The following is a 24,174-nucleotide window of genomic DNA, read 5'->3' on the forward strand; positions in this document are numbered from 1 at the left end:
ATAAAAAAGTGAATAAATGTAGCAACAATTCAGAAGACCATCTGTTTAACCAACAAAGAAACACCAATTATAATGTAAAAATAAAATGATGGTAAAGAAAGAAAAACTGACTGTCTAAAGGTTAATTATGAGATTTCAAAATGTATACCAGGGCTTCCCTGGTGACGCAGTGGTTGAGAATCCACTGCCAATGCAGGGGACACGGGTTCGAGCCCTGGTCCGGGAAGATCCTACATGCCGTGGAGCAACTAAGCCCGTGCACCACAGTTACTGAGCCTGTGCTCTAGAGCCCATGAGCCACAACTACTGAGCCTGTGTGCCACAACTACTGAAGCCCGTGCGCCTAGAGCCCATGCCCTGCAACAAGAGAAGCCACTACAATGAGAAGCCCACACACTGCAACGAAGAGTAGCCCCCGCTCGCTGCAACTAGAGAAAGCCCGCGTGCAGCAGCAGAGACCCAATGCAGCAAAAAAATAATTAATTAATTAATTAATTAAAATTTTAAAAATGTATCCCAATATAAAACACAATAGTCAAAAGCACATGAACAAAATTTGACTGAATCCACTGATTAATTGATCAAAATTAGTGTATTGACTAAAATTGATTAAAAATATCTGCAGAACTTAATTATAAGGAAAGACTAATCAAATGTGAGGAAAATAATCACTAATAAATGATGTGACAACAAATCCCTATCAGTATTTAGCACCTTATATAGAACAATGAACTCTAGATGACTCAAATCACTCACTGAGCCAATTTATTAATTAACTATAAAAGGAAAAGAATGTAATGATTTTCCACCCCAGCTATGGGCTGGGGATAAATTTGGTGCTATTGAAGAAATGGATTTAATTACCAAAATAATTTTTTGAAATATAGTATTAAGTTATATAATGTTAAGTCAAAAATAATCAGAAATTACAATATGATTTTTTCACCCCAAATGGCATGAAATCAGTGAAAATATTTAAGGCTGGGAAGTTAAAAGAGTGTTTACAGGTACTGCTGGTAAGAGTACCTATTGTTACAAAGAACCATCAGAATGTCCCTACCCACCCAAATGTTGGTTTCTAAACGCTATTCTCCAGTAAAAGAAACCAGGGTTCCTTGGAAAATAGCTGAACCTAGAGTTGGGGCAAATACAGATCAGACTAGAGTAAGTCCCTCATGATACCAGAGAATAAGGGAGTGAATAAAAAAGTAAGAAAGTAAGTAAGAAAGTATGTAGCCTGTAGCAGGAGAAGCTGTCAAAAGGCCACTGAGAGCTCCCAAACCTAACTCTAGCACAACTGGAGCCCCAAATAAACAATAACACTATTGGTTTATAAACCAAAGAATAAAATTATTCACAAGTCCACACTGATATAAACAAGTAATTGTATAAATAACTACATTGGAGAGAAGGGGTAACTTTTCCTTACAAGATAATTCCACTTGTAGCAATCTAACTTAGGGGACAATTTCTGAGATGTAGTTAAAGATTTACATATTCAAAGATGTTTACATGTCAATTGCAGCATTATTATAATAATTAAATATCTAAAATAATGGTTTCTGCTCTGATGAATTAGTTTATAGTCATTATAATGTCATTACTTCCAGAGAATATTTATCAGGAAATACTCATAATGACATGCAGGATATCAAGAAGTACATCTGTATTTATATTGTGCACTCCAGTTTGGTTACTCTGTGTGTGTGTGTGTGTATAAACACAAGATATGTTCAAATGTCTGATGGAAATAAAATAAAAATCATATGCAATCCTATTTGTTTTCCTTCTCAAATTTTTTAAATTAATATTTCTATTAAAATTTTAAAATACAGGTAAATTGAGGCACATATCATTAGTGAATGTATAACTCAAATATCTTTGTCTGAAATAGTGTGGGGGGAGTAGTATAGGTAACTACGTGACTTTAGGTTGTTTGCTTTATATTAGTTTAGAAAGCCACTATGTATTAATTTCTTTACTGCATTGTTTTATGGGTAGAAGCTGTAAGTGATTTTTCCCTAACTTAAGAGGAAGATTAAAATAAGAATAATAACCATTCTTATTATTTAATAAAAACTTTTTATTAAATAACTGACTGAGCTAATCAATCCCACTCCAAATATGCAGTAACATCCATAATATATTTTAAGTATATTTGAGCACACATTCATTTGTAAGATGTCTATTTATCTTTGTTAAGCATCCTCTTTTAGGTACCACTATCCTTGCCAAAACATGCATACTATACACAATCGTCTAACACATAAAATGTTAACAAAAGATTTAACTTAGAATTATTTGATAATACTATATTGAATAATTTTCAGACCAAAGTATAGATTTTACTTTGCACATTTAAATAGTGTCTTGTCTCCTAAAAATGTTTCTAACACAAAAAAGAACGGATGAAATAAACATGGATAATAAAATAGAAATAATAAAATCAGTTACAGGGCACTGTGTTGTAATTTGACTCTAACCATCTACAAAGCTGATCAAGTTGTGAATTCTACTTTGGGAGCAAATTCCACCTGATTTTAGACTATATCCAAACAATGCTTTACATTCAAATGAAGGTGATTCGTCTAATTTTACAGATGATTTATCTACCAAATGTTTTTACTTTTAAACTGGAAACTTTGATCGCACAGATACAATCTTCTGATAAAATATGATATGAATAAATGCATAATTTCAAATACTTTGGAACTCCATTGTCATCAATGAGAAGTTTTGGGGAACATGAAAACAAAAAGATGTGGCAAAATTCAGTATCCCTTAATCTCTTAATCTTACTCGCTAAAAATTATTATGCCTTGAACACCCATCAATGGACAAAACAAGTCACTAATATGGATTCTGCTTCTTTACCTCATTTTCCAGAGCACAGCACCATGTCAGGCTCATCACTGATGGTCAATAAATATTCAGTTAAAGAACACTGAATTAGACTAGTTCCTTTTGACATAAGTTATGACAGGCTTTCATTTTGATTCATGTAAAGTTATGGACCTGGACTAGTTTCATTAATAAAACTGATATTATTTTTAAAACATTATAGAAAATCAGAAAAAAAACTGATATTATTTTTTTAATCCCCATATACAGTTAGATCAAGTGGAACATAAAGAACACCAGTGTAACTTTCCACCTACATAAACGTACTCTAGAGGATTAGGACCATCTACAGTAAGCGAACTTTAGAAAGCCATTGTTTACAAAAGTGATTTGGAAATGGTTCTACTGTTAATCAGGTGATGAAAGATTGATTTTTCCCGTAATTAAACTCCTGATGAAAATGTGAGTAATGAAAAATCAGGAAAACAAATTGAGAAAACAAATTTAATTTGATAAGCATCCATATTTTATTATGACTCATTTTCCTTAAGGAAAAGGAAAAGCAGATTTTGGAAGAAGAGGGTAGGGCAACACTTTTTCTTTCCAAACACTTAAGCACCTAGCTCGGACCACTCTAAGACCAGTTCTTACTATCACAGAGAAATGCAGGTATCTGTCTTAGTTTTTGTTGTCAAAATTAATTAAATTAATGAAAAATTTTAACAAAAGAAGCCATTTATAGGGATGCAACTGTAGTGAAAATTTTATCGTTTGCTAGTCAATAAGCCATACATTTGAAAGTATCCCTCTCTATATATACATATGTGTGTGTGTGTGCATATGTGTGTGTGTGTCTATCTACAGAGACATAGACACCCACATGTGTATGCATATGTATGCATCTGTGTGTGTGTGTACATATACATATATCCATGAAAATCTAGACCCTGTGAAAATATGTCTTTGGAATAACACACCAAAACATTCTTCTTATACAGAATTAAAACTTCTTAGGGCTTCCCTGGTGGCGCAGTGGTTGGGGGTCCGCCTGCCGATGCAGGGGACACGGGTTCGTGCCCCGGTCCGGGAGGATCCCACATGCCGCGGAGCGGCTGGGCCCGTGAGCCATGGCCGCTGAGCCTGCGCGTCCAGAGCCTGTGCTCTGCAACGGGAGAGGCCACAACAGTGAGAGGCCCGCGTACCACAGGAAAAAAAAAAAAAAAAACTTCTTATATGTCTTTGAAATAATTCACAAAATCACTCCTCAGAATAGGGCAAGGAACATTTTTATCATACTGACTTCTTTTCAGGAACCATTTTGAGATACTGTGTCCTGAGATCCCTCAAAGTTTCTAAGCGTTTTCAGATGCTTGTTTTTCTTCCTAATACAATTTTGGAGGAATGTGTAAAAGTAGATTAAACTATGTCAGACTCTTTAAAAGAAAACATTGTTCTCCTTTCAAGAGGGCTTTTATGAAGCAAAAACAAAACAAAAACGAGCATTGCAAGCAGTTCTGAAGACACAACTGAGATGCAATTTGATAAATAGCCTTCCATCACCCCAGCCAGAGCAGTGGAAAAGCACTCTATCAGCACTTTCATCTAAGGCACTGTTGACTCCTCTTTTTCGGTCTCATTGTATCTTGGCTTCCTCATTTTGGTTACTCATCAATGACCGGAAAAAAATGATTCCTTACCGTGTGGATGAGTTATGACGGAGTCCCCTAGAGAATGGCCCTTTTCTCCATCTTTGTCGCTGCCATCATCTCCTTCACCGCTGCCATCTCTTTCAATCAGTTTATCCACCATAGCAATAATGCAGTTCAGGCTCTTGCCCACGTGGGCCCACACCCTATCCTGAAAAGAGCATGAGTATCACTACACATTTTTATTGCAAAACCGAGATCAGGCAAAATCAGATGAATCCACCTGAGAGCAGCAGGTAGAGGAACAAATCAAAAGGATGCAGACTGAGCAGCTCTAATACTCCCATTAATTTGGCCAAATTATGGATAGACAAGAAATCTACTTTCTCCTAATAAAGAATAATTTAAGTGTTGTGAATCTTTTTATTTAGTCCATTATTTTTCCTCTGTCATAAAGCAATGATGAACTACCATATGGCATGAATCCATAACTGAGCACCAATTATGACATTTTACTCTGGAGATGTCTATTTTCTTTATCAATACTTAGTAAGAAAGCAGAGATATACTAATATTTTTAAAGAATGACCGCCACTTGCACTCAAACTTCTTATTTTTCTTTTTATTATGATAATATATACATAATGGCAAAGTTGACCGTTTTAACCTTTTTTTTTTTTTTTGCGGTATGCGGGGCTCTCACTGTTGTGGCCTCTCCCATTGCGGAGCACAGGCTCCGGACGCGCAGGCTCAGCGGCCATGGCTCACGGGCCCAGCTGCTCCGCGGCATGTGGGATCCTCCTGGACCCGGACACGAACCCGTGTCCCCTGCATCGGCAGGTGGACTCTCAACCACTGCGCCACCAGGGAAGCCCCATTTTAACCATTTTTAAGGGTACAGTTCAGCGGCATTAAGTACATTCACACTGTTGTGCAGCCATCACCACCATCCATCTCCAGGAATTTTTCATCTTCCCAAACTGAAATTTTGTACCGTGTAAACATGAACTTCCCATTCTTCCTTCTCCCCATCCCTGGCAACCACCATTCTACTTTCTGTCTCTAAGGATTTGACTGTTCTAGGTATTAGAAGTTCTTAAACTGTGATCTTCAGATCACTTCTAACAGAATGACTTAGAGAATTAAAATGCAGATCCCTGGGTGCCACAAGTCAGTCAGAACAGTTTGGGATTAACATATACACACTACTATATATAAAATAGATAATCAACAAGGACCTACTGTATAGCACAGGGAACTCTATTCAATATTCTCTAATAACCTATATGGGAAAAGAATCTGAAACAGAACAGATATATGTATATGTATAACTGAATCACTTTGCTGTACACCTGAAGCTAACATAACATTGTAAATCAACTAGACTCCAATATAAAATAAAAATTAAATTTAAAAAAAAGAACCACTGGGAACTCTAAATTGAAATTTCGAGAAGCTCTTCAGGTGCTTCTGACCACACTAAGTATGAGAATTTCTACTCAATATTATATGCTTCATCTACATAATAAGTCACTTTGGCTGATGTAAGCCTAAGAAGCAGCCCCTACCACTAGGGAGCCTCTCGGTCACTGGTCACTAATCTTCCTAAGTTCTGATTAGCAACCATTTCTGTCAAGGGCAACACATAACACACTGAATTTTTTGTCATAAAAATTTCTATGTTTAAGAATAAAAATTTTAATATAGTTATCATCGTGGCAGCCAATCATTCCTGGCTTCTCTTCTTGCTTCTCTTTCCACATCATTCAGATGGAGGCACTGACACCCTATCTGTGATGTTAATTTTATGAATCCACCTGACTGGGTCACAGGATACCCAGATATTTGGCCAAACGTTATTTACTTACTGCTGTGTCTGTGAGAGCATTTCCAGATAAAATTAGTATTTGAATTGGTGGACTCAGTAAAGCATTTTGCCCCCTTCCCCCAAATGAGGGTGGGCATCATCTAATCCACTGACAGCCAGAATAGAACAAAAAGGTAGAGGAAAGAGAAATTTAACCCTTTCTGCTTAATTGTTTGATCTGGGACATCCATCTTCTGCCCTCGGTGCTCTTGATTCTCAGGCTTTTAAGCCCGGACTGGAATCTACACCATTGGCTCCCCTGGTTCTCAGGACCTCAGATTCAGACTGAACTACACCTTCAGCTTTCCTGGGTCTCTAGCTTGCAGATGGCAGATCGTGGGACTTCTCAGTCTCCAAAATTGTGAGTTAATTCCTTATAATAAATCTTAATAAAACTCTTCATATAAATGTATATATATATATATATATATATATATATATATACTTATGTACATATATATAAATAATTTTCTATTGGTTCTGTTTTTCTGGAGAACCCTCTCTAATGCATCACCGCATATGAACCAAATGGAGTCTTAGTGCTTTTCCTGCATCTTGCCATAAAGGAATCTTTCAGTAGGTGTTTTCCCTGTAACAGAGCTATTTCAGGCATTTAGAATAGCGCTTAGTGCAAAGATAATATGCAATTATACTACTTTCTTAGAGGTTTATTTTATTTTTTTTACTGAAATGTATTTTTTAGCCAAATTAATTTTGTTAGTTTATAAACATATAAACTACTTTTGGGTAGGAGTAATCTAGGAAGAAAGAACTACATTTGAATTTAGATTATGTGATGGTTGTCTTGTAAAGACTGAGTTAAGTTGAATAATTCAACCACATTAAACCAAATATGGGCGTGTACAGATATGCATACTAAAGCTGAGGGGGAAAGAGGGTTTAGTAGAAAAACAGCACATCCAAAGTTAGAAAAGGTAAGTTTGAGGTCCACCTATGTGACATGCTACCTATGATACCTTGGGAAAACCACCTCATTTCTGGGGACCTACAGTGGGTTCACCTACAGTTTAGAATGATGATTCTTGCCCTGCTTACCTCACCATGCTACAGTGAGAGCCAAATGACATGGTATCTATGAAAGTGCTTGGTAAAATTATTGCAGTTTGGCAAAATCACATCCTACCCTTGCTGGCTTTCCTAAATGAATCAAGCTTGCTTTTTATAACCCTGTAATCTTGAGTATAAAGTATGCTATTTATCATAAGTAATCATAACAATTTTTCCCTAAAGGAAGATCTCCTTTCCACCAAAGAATTAAAAGCACATTTCCCCTGCTATTAATTAAAGCAATCATATCCATAAATTACATCATTCTCTGCCTATTGTCTGAGAAAATGAGGTAGAAACCTCTGACACCTATAAAGCTCATTACTTCCAGGAGGAAATGCTGGAGAATGGCAAGCAAGCTGAGGACGGGACATCACTCATTGGAATTTGGTAAGGAGCTTATATTCCAGACCATATAACCAAACTAACTGGCTCCCATTCTGAATATGCCTTAATCACCACCATCACCTGCATGTTTCAGGCTCCTAAATTGAAAAATGAAGCAACTCTCTAGCTAATACTGGGAATAAACTCTACTACTGAGGGGAAAAAGGGGAGAAGTTTTATCTTAATATTCCAGATTAGCTTTGTATAGGAGATAGGTTTTCAACTCTCTTCCTGTTGCCCACATTGAAAGGAACTTATTTTAATCAAAGACGAGTAGTATTGCATGCTGTATTTCTTGTGTAACGGCATATAAGGGATGGATCAACTGCTCTTAATCACATCTTTTTTTTTTTTTTTTTTTTTTTTGCAGTACACGGGCCTTTCATAGCTGTGGCCTCTCCCGCTGTGGAGCACAGGCTCCGGACACGCAGGCTCAGCGGCCATGGCTCACGGGCCCAGCAGCTCCGCGGCACATGGGATCCTCCCAGACCGGCGCATGAACCCGTGTCCCCTGCATCGGTAGGCAGACTCTCAACCACTGTGCCACCAGGGAAGCCCCTTAATCACATCTTTGAAGAGTGTGAACATAAGGGTATATAAGAAGATGATTTTACATTCTACTCCTATACATTGTTCTTCTTCCTTCGTAGATACCTTGGGTTACAGGATTCCACTGGGAGAAAAAGTAACCTTTGCAGTCAGTAGATGGATCTTTATTGGCATGAGGAACAAAGTCAAGCATGTTCACTGACCAAAACCAACAATCATATAGTAAAGGGTTATGTGGTAAATGGTAGCAAAACATTTAAGTCATGAAAATGCTTGGAGGACACATGAGCTGGGAGTATGTTTGTTGGGGGTGAGAAATAGAGCAGATTCTCGTGCAACACCAATACATGATTCATGCATAATCAAATACTCTACTGGAGGCACACACAGCAGCAGACCCCAAGCAGACCCATTCTGTTCTTTATCTTTTGGAGATCAGATCCTGCCCAGCTAGTGGTGAGAGAACACTGAGCTTTGCCAGACACTGCTTCCTTCTCTTTTATGGCATCAACAAAGTCAAGTCACTGATTTACTTTTCTGTCTCTCACATTAGACTATGACTTTTTTGAGAGCTGTGTCCTCACTACACTGCAGAAGGCCTAGAAGAAAGGCAGAGAGAGAGACAAAGAGGGAGCAAAGGATGGAGGAGGAGAGAGAGGACTCCAACCCAAAGGCAGATTGAGGGTTGCTATTTATATTCAACTGGTATATGAACATTAGCTAACTTAACTCTCAAAAACCATCACATAAGGTCAATATTATTAACTTAGTTTTTAGAGATGAAGAAACTTCAGGTAAGAGATGTTGAATAACATTCAATATTAAAATGGTAGATTAGAAATTCCATTTTGATTCCAAAGACTAGATTCTTCCCCTATAGTTTCCCACAGCATTCTGGTACCCAGTAGGAATTGCTCTTCATGAAATTACTAGAACTTTGGGCACAAGCCAGACAGAGGAAGCCTGGGGAGAGGGAGCCCAGGAAGGGCCAGGTATAGGTGTGTGTCACCTCACAGGAGTAAGATTAGGTTTTGGTTATCTGAGATTTGAAAATGAGCCCAATGGCAAATTCTGAACTAAGAGATTACTCTAGAAAAAGGACAGGCTGGTCCCATGTACCCTTAAGTCTGAAAACAACAGTATCATGTAATCACAGATGGAGCAATCACTTGGCTAATGGATCAATCAGCTTGGGTCAAAGGACATAAGTGACCAGTACTAATAGAGGACAGTGTTAGCATCAAGGCCCCAGATCCATTCATCAGCCTGGGATATAAAACAGGGAGTGCATTACAGGGAGGAAAGGTGATACTTCACTTTGTAGGAGATAATTATGAATTATTATTAATTCCAAGCAAGATAATTACTTTGGAGTTAGGATGCTAAAAATGGGTAGGCAAAGATTCTTGAAGATGTACCTTGAATATCTGACTTCTATCCTAAACAAGCCACTTTCTATAGTGTATCTGTGAAAACATATGCACAGAGGAAAACAACCAGCACAATTCCATTCTCATTCTGATGATTTTTTATTCATAAGGTCAGTGCATTTAGGAGATTCTTTTTGTTTAGATAGCTGGTATGGTTGGAACCTACTCAACTTTCTTCCCTACTAAAATCATGAGAGGAAAGGCTGCTTAGGGGGGAGAAGACAATCAAAGCATAAGAATGTGGCTGCACTACATGGTGCATCCAACCCCTCCCCTTTTCAGGCCAGGGAAGAATGATCAGTCTCCAGATTCTGTTTAACCCCTCAGCCACATGAAAGGTTTAGAAACAAAAACAAAACAACAACCAAATAAAACAACACAACAACAACCTATCAGAAAAGAAGATTGCTGGGCTGTCCCCCTGCTCCCCCCACCCCCAAATAGCAGTCATTAGCCTGCTATTGAAGGAAGTAATGGAAAATTGGTGGGTTAAAGTTTAACCTTTATTAAATGGAGCTTAATGTTGTCCTTGATCTTAATACAACCCAAATTCTTGAAGGTGAAGTCGCTGTCAACTTTGGCTCAGCAATGAGGGCAAAAGTCAGTGGGGGAATGAGCAGCAATATTTATTCCATTCTGAGTCAGGTGCTGATCTTGGTTCTTATTTATTTCTGGGTTAAGACCTAAGCTAACATGCAGGTCAAACCCAGTGGCAGTAGATGCACACATTTGATGGATGTAGCCAGGAGTAGCCAGGGGGCCATTACACCTGCCAGAGTGAGCCATGAGGGCAGGGAATATGGTGCTTACTCAGCATGTCACACATTTATGACCTTGGTGGCATCAAGAGACATCCGGACTGCTTTGGATCAGCAGTTAACTTTAAAAAAAAAAAAAAGTTCAGCAATGCTTAGCTGATCAACTTTTCTAGGGACAACTTTTGATCAGCAAGAATGTAAAGGCTCAACCAGAGCTGATAGGAGGGCCCTGTTGTATCTTTATCTCCATGCACAATTTGTCATTTGTCATTACCAATTTCTGAACACTTTGATTAGAACCAGTTAGGAAATTAACAAGGCCAATCTCATCTTTAAAAAGAAGGTTCAGTCTGTCTTTGAGTTGATTGAGGGCAATCTGCGCTATACTGGCCTGGTTCCTCCACACTGCAAACCTTTGCTGTTTCCATAGCTTGATAGCTCTGCTCTCTGAATCCTAGCCTTACCCAGACTTTTAGGTGAAAGGAGTTGTACATAAAATACTTTATGGTACAAATTGGCACACGTATGGCCCAAGCTGCATAATACACACATACCTGCACACACACACATATAAACATACACATACATCATGTCCACTAAAAATAGCCAGATATGTGGCATCCATAATTCAGTGAGATTCCCCAACCTTTGCTTCTTATTGATCCCGCTGCTTCATTTCACCCACCTACTCATGTAAAAATCCCTGACCTTGGCTTCCCAATGAACACACTGCTGGCCTCACCCTGAAATTCAGTGCCTAGTTACACGAGTGGACTCAGATGGTCAGCCACTGTTTCTCCAGCCGTGACCTCTCCACAGTCCCTGGTTTGGATCTTGCCCAGACCTATACGATTAGCTCTCACATGATCAGGTCTACACTTTGTCTTCACTGATCATCAGGCTCATGCCACCTCTCCTCTGATCAAAAGCAGGCTTAGGACTGCAGCAAGTATTCACTCTTCTCTCAGCCTAGAGGCACCTCTGTCGTTGGGTCGACCTAGATAATTCTACATATTTCTCTTTAGTCTTCAAAATGAAAGCTTCATCCAGGTCAGTCTCCTTGCTGTCCTAGAAATATGCTGCTGATTAGCTCAACATATATTTTCTGGGCATCTGCTACCTGCCTGCTGAGTGCTAAACATCAAAGTTATGAAGAAAACCTTGGAGGAACTAATATTTCTAACTTGACATATATACTGCTTTTTAGGGTTCAAGTGCCTTCTCCCTTACCTTCCATCAATCCAAATTCTCACCCTTTCAAGTCTCACCATTTCCAAGAACTATTCATGCTACTCTCTCTTTGCTTAACTTTTATTTTCTTTCTAATAGACAGTGGGCTCTATGAGGGAAATGCCTATTATTTATTAATCCTTTTATCCTCAGGTCATAGTACTTACCAGGTGATAGTAAATAAAAGAATGAATAAAGGAATGAAGGAAGGAAGGAAGGAAGAAAAATAAAGGAAGGAAGAAATGGTTTTTTCATCTTCTTCAACCTTCACATAACTTCTCTCTTAATCCTTTTGACATTGTTAATGTGTATCACATAACCACCTCTGCTCTGGGAATACCTTTCAATAGCATCTCTGCTTGTTTTATGAGTGCTGGCCATTCACTTGAATTAGATGATATGGCTGTTGAGGTCAGGATCCATTTTTTATGCTTAATTTGTTTTCCCCCAAGTACCTATAGCACTGCTTCACATTATTGATGCTTAATTAACATTTGTTGGTTGACTTAATAGCCTGCTACTTAGGAGTAAAAATAAATTAAGATACAACTATAAGAAGTATTAGCACATGTATCTTCAAATTGAAGTTAGAATTAAGCTCATATTCTGAATGGTTGAGTTCACCCTAATATGTGTCACATCAAGCTAAAGCTTTCAATTCAGTGAAAATATGAAATAAAGCTTTTGTTTAATAATAAATAAAAATAAATCACTGATTGACTAAAGCTTTTAATTTTAAATTGGTAATTGTGTGTCAGCCACACACCATCAAATAGTCGTACAACTGGTTGAATTATATGACGTTAATGAGTGTGCTGCATGCAACCAATTTCCAGGATTGATTTTTTTTTTCACTGAATGTACCCTGATATAGCAAGACAATAGTCTGCCTGTATAGACCTCGAGAATTCTTTTAACTATTCATTAAATTTGGTGTATTCAAAAATTTCTACTTAGAAATATCTCACTATTCACATCAGAATGTATTAAAGTTTAAGGGCACTTGATTTAAATGTAATCATAAATTTCTAAAGTGTGTGTATGCAAGTTTGCATAATCATTATATACAGGTATAGCAAACTATCTGACACTGAACCAGGCATTGTAACAATCAGCAAAGTATCCAAGGCAGATGATGTGATCCATTATAAAACCACAGGAAAATCACCATTTCATGAATAAGAAGAAAATATCTCTGTTAAAAACACTAATTTGAGTTGGAAGATGAATTGCTGATTCAGCAAATACATCCGTTCACTTATTTTAATTCTGAAAAATATATTGAACTGGTATGTATAAAACACTGTATTAGGTGCCATAAAACAGGGGGCTGAAGGTGAATGTATTAATTGCATGTGGGAAAATCTAGAAATTGGTAGGATTTCATGAATACGCATGCCCATAAAGGTCTCCTTTGGCCTTTCTTCTCTTTATCTATTAAAAAAAATTTTTTTAACATCTTTATTGGAATAGAACATTTGTACATTTTGACAGACAGTCGTGAACTCTGCCTAATCACCTTCTGTGGACTTTAATATCCGGTAAGTATTCGGAGCACATTTCTCCTGGGTGAAATGGACTGGAGGAGGTCAGGAGGGCTTCCCATCCATCAGGAAAACAAATGCCAGAACACTTACCATTGCCATACAGAGAACAACTGACCTAATTCTCCCTGGCCTTTCTGATGGGGAGAATGGATGCTTTCAATGTCCCCTCGTCATAGCAAGATTAACAAAACCAGGCAACCCTATTAGGCGTGACGTAGGAAGAAAAAAGAAAGAGCTGGGACAAGGGGAAAATAGTTGCTTCCAATTCATATTTGCCGGTAAACATCTGAAATTATTTCTGTGTAACCAGGCCCTTTGTAATCGGCACATGAATAATCAAATAAAATGAAAATCACCACCACTGGGTTTCTGGAAGCTGCTAGAGGCCTTAACTCCTCATGTGCTTAACCTTGGTCATGTCTGATGATGTTCTGTGTCCATCCTGAATTTTCACCACTTTCTATGTTTGAAGATAATTGTGAAGATGACTTGGAACAGTCACCTCAGAGTTGATTATGACTCTGGGAAATATCCACTAAGGAGAGAGGGGTTTAACTGAGTACTTTTGATTGGAAGAGAGAAAGAAAATCCTCCAAAAAATTCATGAATTCTAATGGAGGAAAAGGTACCTGACATGGCGCAGAGTTATATTAAATTTAATTGTTCCGTTTCCAGCCAAATAAGAAGGTAGACAAGAATAATAACTTGAGGGGAAATTTCAAAGTCATTAATTTATTCTACAGATGAGCATTGGGTACCTTTTATGGGCAAGTGCTCTGGACATAAACACAAAAGTGAGCACCACACTGTCTTTGCCCTTTGGGAGTTTGTAAAGTTGATGAGCACATGGAAAAAACATATATAAACAACTGATTATAATTCAGCGTTCATGAGGCTGTGTGACCATGGGGTGCAAGAATAATGCTTTATTATACAAAATGTTTTGGAGTTGAATGCATACATATGTATATATACATACATCTCTATCTGTGTATCAATCACAGAAACTTTGGAAACAAATGGCCATATTTTAGTGGACATTTTACTGCTTCAGGTAATTAAGTCATAAGGTATTGCTTTAGAAAAGGTAAATCACAGATTAGTATCCAGTTGTCTATAAGAATTCATTATTTTTAAAAAATGAGAATGATTTATTTCCTTCTTATTAAGATCAGGTCAATGCTTTCACATAGCATAATTCTAGCCAGTCAGAGAAATGAACAGAATTGCTTTGGAATATAAATTTACATAGATACCTCTGCATTATGCAGGACCTTAACTATTTTCCCTAGAGGTAAGGTCTAAGATGGAGACAGAATCTGGCAAGAGAACTTGAGAATACAGATCACTGCTGATTGTTTGTGGAGGAGGAAACTGGCTAGATAAGTTTTGTCCTTAACAGTTAGTAATATTTTGCAGCCATGTATACTCACTGCTACCAATGTTGACAATATAAATAGCTCTATCAATACTCCTGTCAAACTGAAACATTCATATTTGTTCTACACATCATTAGAGAAAGGTGTAGTAGAAAATGAACTGTGGGAATTTGGTAAAGAACATACCAGAAAGATGTAAGTCTTATTCCAAAATTCAATCTTTGGGAATACTGAGTTACAGGGAAACCACAATTTTTTTCAGGCTGTACAGAGACTTTATTCAAAGGATGTGTGACATAAGTATTACTGAATTTGTGCTATTGTTTCTATAAACTATGAAATTACTGAAAACGTATATGAATTAATGCAAACCATCTATTGTGCTTATGTGACATAAACACATTTTGCCATAATAGTACATAGCAAATGTTCTCTTAGCTTAAGAATGGAAACTAATTTTAAATCTGATTTACATTTACAACATGAAGAAGGAAAATTAAGTGGCTAATCTGGATGCTGAATCATTGCCTGATATACAAATGTAGTTCAACTAAAAAATGGGTTTGGGATATGGCTACATAATAACAACAGTTTTCTTAGTCCTGCACCTTGCTGGAATGGATCAGAATATAGAAGATCAGAAGTGTATCTTTTTTCTTTAACAATTACTGAATGAGGGTAGGCAGATTTAGCCCCAAACCTGTCAGTGTAGTAATGTTGAAGTTAAATCACAGTGTTCTAGAGAACAGCATAATTACTGGAAACCACAAAAACTGGGTCAGTTTAATACTTGGTTGGTTGACATGCCTTCACATTTTGGACAAACTAATCTTGGAATCCCAGCTGTTGGAAGCATCTGTTGTAGAGATGTAGTGACAGAAAAGCAATATGTCATCTTTACCAGCTAAAAGATGAAGAATGCGATATTAGTCTATTTCTTTGCACAGATTTGTCATAAAATCCCAATATTCTTCTGGGGTTTAATTGTTTACTAACTTTTCACGAAAATAAACCTTTAAAACTCTCAATTATTTAATAAGTAAAATTCAGCAAATAACAGACTTTTTTTTGATCAGTGATCATTTTAGTTTCAATCTCTTCCTTATTGACTAGATAATTATTATCCAGATTCATATGTCATCAATTTTGCCAACAAACAAGCTGAACAGAGAAAGAACCTTCTCACACTGATAGTTAGCAGAGATTCTCCTGACCGCCAAAAGAAAGGTGTTTTATAGGCATCAGCTCAGTAGAACTCAAGAGTAATTTACTAACATGAACTTACTTTCCAAATATTTATTATTAGAAGCTAAATGCAGTTGTTCAAGTTAGGTAGTTGTTAAACCTACAGTCCCTACCAGAAATTAAATAAAACAGATTTTGTAAAATGGAACTACTTTAATCTTATGTGCAAACCTAAATCAACCTACGTGACCAGAGAATATTTTTGTATGTCACAGAAACCCAATTAAATTAATTGTTTAAAACATTGAATTATTTCAGGAAGTTGACTAGACTTGTAATCAGTGCTGAAACTTTTCTAACGCTTAATTAACTAAGAAAAGTGGTACACAAAATTATGTTTCCAATTCATTTAATAGCACAGTCTCTAAAGGCATTTCTAATTTGCCTTTGGATTTACTCAACTTTTCAAAGTTAGATAAAGATTTGAAAATAATGTTAAATGGTTATGACTTTGGTGAATTTTTTAAAATAAGGGACTTCCATCTCTCAACAAAGGTATATTTGTAATAGAAAGTGGTTGCTAAGGAACATCAATAAAAATGTTATATAACAATCAAACGTGGTTATTGTTTGCAAATAGAGTAAAATTATATTAGGAGAAGAGAGTTAGAAGTAACTTTTCTGAGTGGGAAAGATTTTCCTTGTAATTGTGATAAATTTATCAGAACATTTATATGCTTTCTAGAAATAGTAAGTTCTGGAAGAAATTCAGAAATTGTATGAAAGGAGGTAAAGAGGAAGATGCAGATCATTATTACCCTACCCTAACCAAAAAACCCTGGGAAACTGAGAAGGCACTCTTGCATCAACTGGAAAAAAAATCAGGCAGACTTTTTCCTACCAAGGTATTCCCAAGTGAATGACTGAAGGTGAGCCAGCATCCATGCAGACTCCTACTGGAATATTGGCCGGCCCTCACAAGCACTGGAATTTCCTATTTTTTTCAAATGTTAATATCTAAAATACAAAAAGAACTCATATAACTCAATAGCCAAAAACAAAACAAAACACATAATTAAAAAAGAGGCAGAGGAACTGAACAGACATTTTTCCAAAGAAGACACAAAAAGGTGCTCGACATCATTAATCATCAGGGAAATGCAAATCAAAACCACAATGAGAGACACCCCACACCTGTTAGAACAGCTGTCATCAAACACATAGTAGATAACAAGTGCTGGCGAGGATGTGGAGAAAAGGGAACGCATGTGCACTGTTGGTAGGAATGTAAATTGGTGCAGCCATTATGGAAAACAGTATGAGGGTTCCTCCAAAAATTAAAAATAGAACCACCTTATAATCCAGCAATCCCACTTCTGGGTATATATTGGAAAGAAATAAAATCACTGTCTCAAAGAGATATCTGCACCACCATGTTCATTGCAGCATTATTTATAATACTTAAGATATGGAAACAACCTAAGTGTGCATCGACAAATGCATGAATAAAGAAAATGTGATGTGTATATATATATATATATATATATATATATATATATATATATATATATATACACACACATATATATGTGTGTGTGTATATATATATTATTCAGCCATAAAAAAGAAGGAAATTCTGCTGTTTGCACCAACATGGATGGGTCTTGAGGGCATTATGCTAAGTGAAATAAGTCAGACAAAGAAAGACAGATATCATGATCTCACTTACACACAGAATTTAAAAAATACAAACTCATAGAAACAGAGAGTAGATCAGTTGTTGCCAGAGGTAAAGAGGGGGAGACAAAATGGGTGAAGGTGGTCAAAAGGTACAAACTTCCAGTTATGAGATAAATAAGTCCTAGGGATGTAATGTACAACATGGTGACTATAGTCAACAACACTGTACTGTATATTTGAAAGTTGCCAAGAGAATGGGTCTCAAAGTTTTCATTCTAAGAAAAGAAAATTGTAATCCTATGAGGTGATGGATGTCTAAATATATTGTGGTGATTATATATATGTATAAAATCATTTTGTTGTACACCTGACACTAATTCAGTGTTATATGTCAGTTATAGCTCAGTAAACCTGGAGAAAAATATTTCAAGCCAAGAACAAAGAAGCCATCCAGGCCCACGCACCCTCACAAGAGTAAAATCCATTTTTACACCTTCCCTGCGGTCTCAGCTGAGGAGCACACTTCTGCCCAGGATTCATCCTCCACCTGCCTGCTTGAATTGATCATCTTCTCTTCTTTGCAAGGACCTTGTTCTATCAGTAATAGCCTCTCAGTTCCTTAGCCTCTTAGGTGGCTTTTGGAGTAATAAACACAGTCAATTCCATGACCTTTAAAACAAGTAAGCAACTAACACACACACACACACACACACACAACCTATGTCAGCTAAAGTGTTCCTGTCTAAAGGGTCACCTCATCTTCTTTCTCATATTGTTAACTTCTATTCACATTTAAATCTCAGGAATTACTTCTGGAGATCCCATCCTGACCACCAGACTCCCACTTCATCCTGTGTATAATCCTAAATTGCACTGGCATTGCCATTGGTGTCTCTAGAGCCCTGAATAGGTCATGGAGCCCTCGCAGCCGTGGGGTCACCTATGTTTCCCCAGCACGCGGCACAGTGACCCAAGCAGAACAAGGTCTCAGTAACACCCACTGCACCAAATGCTTCACCACAGACCTCAACTCGCCATGTTTCCTACTCTCTCCCTCTTTTCCCATCATAAAAATGTTCTGTATTTAAAATGCTGATCTGAAATCACGTTAGCAGAGCCAACCTTTTTCCACATGTCTCTCTCCATCCCTATCACAACATTTTAACTATTTATTAACATATTTTTATCTACCACTAGACTCTGAGCTCTAGGACCTAATGATCTGGCTTATCTTCCCTTTCGGAGCACCTGTGGATATAGAAGTTCTCAAAAGTTATCTAAAAGGAGGGAGGGAAGGAGAGGCGATTGGAGCCACAGGAGGAGGGTGAGGTGTGGGAGTGTAAGGTATGGGAGTGAGGTGTGGGAGTGTATTTGCATAACAAAATAAGGTGAAAATTATGAAAACAAAAGGTACCCAGTTCCAAAACTCTCCCTCGACTTAATTAAAAATGGCAATCATTTGTCAGAAAGTTTACTGTAGGGCTTCCCTGGTGGTGCAGTGATTAAGAGTCCACCTGCCGATGCAGGGGACACGGGTTTGTGCCCCGGTCTGGTAAGATACCACATACCGCGGAGCGGCTAGACCCATGAGCCATGGCCACTGAGCCTGCGTGTCCAGAGCCTGTGCTCCTCAACGGGAGAGGCCACAACAGTGAGAGGTCCACGTACCACAAAAAAAAAAAAAAAAAAAAAAGTTTACTGTATGTTTATTTAAATGAAATACAAGTTCTATATCTACCCAAACTCTTTCAAATTCGCATTCCGAATTTATGATCTACCCCATTTCCCCATTTATCTCAAGGAGTAGTGTTGATCCTCATAATAAAATTATATAATTTACATATCTTATAAAAGAAAACATACAGCATAGACTTGCTCTTTTGAAAATGATGCAGTGGGAGAAATGCAATCTTAATCAGCAACAACAAATACTTATTCAGCATTTACCTCATGGAGCCCAGCTCTGTCTTTCCTGTGATAGAAATTTTATCAAAAGAAAAAGCAGGTACCACTTCACAGCGCTTCAGACAGCAATTTTTTTGAGAGGCTTGAGCCTTTCAAATAATTTACTACCCAAACACTTTTAAATTTAGGGTGGCAGGAAAAGTAATCGTTAACTATTTAACATCTAATACAGCTAGCATACTACAGCATTTTCTTGGTTTAACGTATGATACAGTAAAGCGTTTCCTTCTGTGTGTGTGTGTGTGTGTGTGATGTGCATAGACTTCAAAAGGTTCTTGGATAATGAATATGCATTGATTCAGGAAAAACACACTGTTCCCTCTCACCCAGAGAGAGAAACCTTGATTTTCTTCTGTCTAATTCTGCCCACCTACAGTTCCTATCACCATGTTGGCTTCTTCGGTTTATGTGTCTTTACTAGTTATTTTTTCAGATGCTTTTATGTGGCCATTCTCCTGCCAATTTTAGAGTCACCTGGAACAACATCTTTTTAAAAAAAATAATAGAACCCATGAACAAGAAGGATTTAAGAGATCTTTGTGTCCACTGCCATATAAATGTTAACACTTTTTCAAGTGTGTCCAGAACTTACACGCTGGATTGCACCAATGAAAATACTTGTTGCATCTAAGGAGTAGATTATGGATGATTATTGACTCATCTAAACAACAATTTTAATGATTGGTTTATATTATCTTGGTAATAAATAAGGAAAAGTATTGATATTATAGAGTCTTGCAACTGTGGCATCCTTGCTTTGATGACATTTCTTGGAGATATTTATTCTTTGACTGTATTATATGTATATAAAATATATATAATGTATATGTTATATATAGAAGCTATTTGATAGTAAATAGGTTTTCACGTCAAGTAAATGTGATCAGGAATAAAACTTTCATTTTATCATTTGCCTCTGAGGAGAAATGTAACCTATTTATCCACAATCTGTATTAGGACTGCTCTCCAACTTGTTTTCATGAAAAGCAGAGATTTTTTTTTTAAACATTCTTGCTCTACTTTTCAGGACTAGACACGGAGAGGCAGGCTGTGTAAAAAAAAAAAAAAAAAAACTTACCCACTCTTCCTCATCGTAGTCTGAATGATGCGGTATGGAGTCCTGCCTTCTCATCGGCGGGGGTGGGTCCTGGGAACTGCTCTCCTCTGTGCTGTTCTTAGGAGAGGGCGGCTTCTTAAGGACACCTCCTGGCCTGGCAGTGTAAAGTGCTAAAAGGGCACTTCTGACCAGCTGATCCTTGAAGGCATGTACGAAAAGCTCTGTCTGGAAAGAAATTGACAGGGATTCAGCACAGAGCTTTGAAAAGGTCAGTGGCAGATCTGCTGACACTTAAGTGGTGTGGATGATGGAAAAAGTGCAGGCAGCAGAGAGAGAAAATGATTCATACGTATCAATGGAAAATAGTTTGGTTTGGGTTTCCGCCAAGGCCTTGAGTCCTATTCTAAAGTTAATGCTGAGGTTCTGTATGCATTGTAAACACCATCTGTCTCCTCAGCCCACTCTCTTTTAGTTCCAGATCCTGTCTTTGGAGATGTATTTCACGGGGGATTATCATTTGAACACCATACCATCTCCCTGCTGTGCCTTTTAAGTAATTCCAAATACACCTTTAAAGAAAATGTGATCAGACTATGTTTATTTTGATTTTAAACAGAGTTAAAGGCTAAAGAATGACATATCTCTTAAAAAAAAAAATAGAGGCAGGAGACCTTTTTTTCTTTTTAGCATCATGGACAGATTTCAGCAGTAGAGATGACATAGGCAGTCTTCCCCATGAAAACATTTGGCTTTTATTCCCCAATACTACCCTCTAAACTGTCTCCTCCACCAAATGGTTTCAGTAATGTTCAGTGTTAACGAGGTTACTAAGAAACTTGCCATGTGGGTTTTACAAGCTAGTGGTAAACACCTAGTAAGTACTATCGTAATGATGGCTTTCCAACAATAAAGAACTTTACAGCTGTACTCTGCAATTTCCTGATGAAATGTTTAATGGCTTCACCCTGTTATACACTGCAGGGTGCAGTAATTGATTTTCTGTATTATAGTACACTCAACACACACATGGCCTACCAATCTGTTCAAAGAGTTGAGAAGTAACTCAAGCACTGACCCACAATGTTAACATATTTATGCTTTGTAATCTGTTGGGAAGGGGCCCTTTAACCCATAGCATTATGCTGAATCACAGATCATTTACTGAGACACTCCTGGATATAATGCTGTCTTCACCAATGCTGTAACTCAAGGTAATCATTGATTGGTGCTCTCTCAATATGTAGTCAGCAGTGCCATGCTCAATCATTGTTACTAAATTGTCTCTGAATCTCCCTGTTGTGAGTGTGGACAATTACAGAAAACCAGTTAAACCAAGTGCAAAATAAGCACCTAATTAATAAGACCCTGTTGTATCTGCATAGTTATATCTTTGCAATGGATCGTGAAATTCTAGATCTAGAAAGGAGTTGAGTGGACCTCTTCACTAACCAGATTAAAAAACTATGAAAAAAGTGTGATGATCTGTTCTAGGGCAGACTGCTGACTGGCAGCACAAGAGAACAGAGTCAAAGTTTTCTATCAAATTCAGTAGTATTTCCCCTCACTCCACACCATCCACCATGACCCTCAGCCTCGATCCTTCTCCCCTTCTTCTCTGACTCTGGCTCCCCATGTGTTCTGAACATCTACCAGCTCTCATAGTTAATTGTGTCTGCAATTGCTGATGTTAACTCTCTGTCCTGTGAATTTTTTTTTTGTTGTTTGTTTGTTTGCGGTACGCAGGCCTCTCACTGTTGTGGCCTCTCCCGTTGCGGAGCACAGGCTCTGGACGCGCAGGCTCAGCAGCCATGGCTCATGGGCCCAGCCACTCTGCGGCATGTGGGATCTTCCCGGACCGGGGCACGAACCCGTATCCCCTGCATCAGCAGGCGGACTCTCAACCACTGCGCCACCAGGGAAGCCCTGCCCTGTGAAATTTTAATGGATGTTTTAAACACTCTTTTAATCTGTTAGTCATATTGAAGGCACTTTGAAGGTAAGTAGCCAAGAAATATGGTAAAAAGAGGCTATATTAGAATAAGAGGTTGGAAAATATTTTTTATAATAACTAAGAAAATAAAAATAAGGCAGAGCTTTTTAAATTAAAAGAACGGATGAAAAAGTTGGCTAGACAGTACAAGTCAGTATAGTTATGGCAAAATGGGGGAACATGCTGTTTACATAATTTTCCAGACAGCATGGATGTGTCTGTCAATGTGAATTTAAATATTAAAAATGTGAATTTACTTCCACTCAGCTTAACCTAACTATTTCTTTCTTGATAGTTTCAATAAATTCTTTTGATTTATTTTTGGAGCAGAACAGCTTGACTTCTTTGACTTCCTGCTACTACAGCTCCAGTCTCCATAACACTCACTAATTACTATGTAGCTGAATATTATTCAAACCCAATGAAATTTCCTATGGTTCTTGTAATCACCACTATTTCTTCCCATAGCAAGCACACACAGAGTTTCTTCTTAATTTACTCAAATCTCATTTGGGTTGATTTAGCACCAAAGACATGGGAGATAATACAGTAGATTCTTGCAGTTTTACAACCTAGAATTTTGAGGGAGGGTAGCTGAATATAATGCACAAAATCTTAAACAAACACAATAAAAGCTGATCTTCTACTTTGTGTGTATACTGAAACATGTATCTGACTCCTTGGAAACTCTCTGGATCACCCAGATCTTGTGCATAGAATTGTATTCTGTTGGAAAATAGCAAAATATTCCATTGCAATTTCCATCTGACCTGGAAAAATCTTAATTTTCTTGACCGGTATTACTTGGTAAATGTAGACCAATATAGACCCAGGTGTTTTATCATCAAAATAAATCAGCTTGAAGAGATTAATATAGTCACACAATCCCAACACATCTGTATGTTGCTGTTCTTACAACTGAGATAATACCAGGGAAGTTAAGCATCAGGGAAGGAGGTGACCATGTCTCTCTGAGCTGCCTATTGACTCAGAGTTCTGAAAGCCTTTGTCCTTTTCTTACTTAGCTCCAACTATAATAAATGAAAGAAAAAAGGCTGACTAAATATTATTGTAAGGATAGGCAAAGCAATTAATTTAAAATATCAGTGTAAGATTATAGTAAAAAAGCATAAACTCTGAACCCAAGGCAGATCTATTTCATTTGTTCTATATTTTAAAAAGAAAAAGAAAAGAAAATGTTTTCTTGCCTTTCTGCCATTTGTCCAACTCATATACTCATACAAGTATCCTTCAAAGTAACACAAAGAATTATCTGCAAGTACAAAACTACTAAAAATTACTTCTCCTGGGGATACATTTCCTAGTTTCCTGAATACTAATGCCAGAGGAATAGTTAGAATATGTTCATTTAAAAACACTCTTTTAAACTAGAGAACTCAACAAATTAAGCAAAGTCCCATTCTATTAGAATTTCCTTAGAGTCACTGAAAAAATTCAAGGCCATGCCTAATCTCATCTGTAATACAAAATACCATAAACAAGTAATTATCATTTTAGTAGTCATGTATATGGCAAAAAAAGAATCCTGCTTATTTTAAAATTTGATATGCTTTAATTATTTCATAGTGTTATAC

General features: G+C 37.3%; 1 protein-coding gene across 4 annotated transcripts in view; it reads right to left on the reverse strand.

The window, feature by feature from the left end:
- INPP4B (inositol polyphosphate-4-phosphatase type II B) overlaps positions 1 to 24,174 on the reverse strand; it is an 886,823-nt gene that overhangs the window by 103,885 nt on the left and 758,764 nt on the right. For all 4 annotated transcript variants that reach the window (XM_081245267.1, XM_081245268.1, XM_081245266.1 and 1 more), the window contains 2 exons: positions 20,611 to 20,814; positions 4,539 to 4,698 (listed from right to left, as the gene is read on the reverse strand). In XM_081245267.1, coding sequence (XP_081101393.1) covers positions 4,539 to 4,698; positions 20,611 to 20,814 — 364 coding nt within the window. The remainder of the gene's footprint in view (positions 1 to 4,538; positions 4,699 to 20,610; positions 20,815 to 24,174) is intronic.

The sequence above is a fragment of the Mesoplodon bidens genome (assembly GCF_964165515.1).
Source record: "Mesoplodon bidens genome assembly, chromosome: 1".
NCBI classification, from domain to species: domain Eukaryota; kingdom Metazoa; phylum Chordata; class Mammalia; order Artiodactyla; family Ziphiidae; genus Mesoplodon; species Mesoplodon bidens.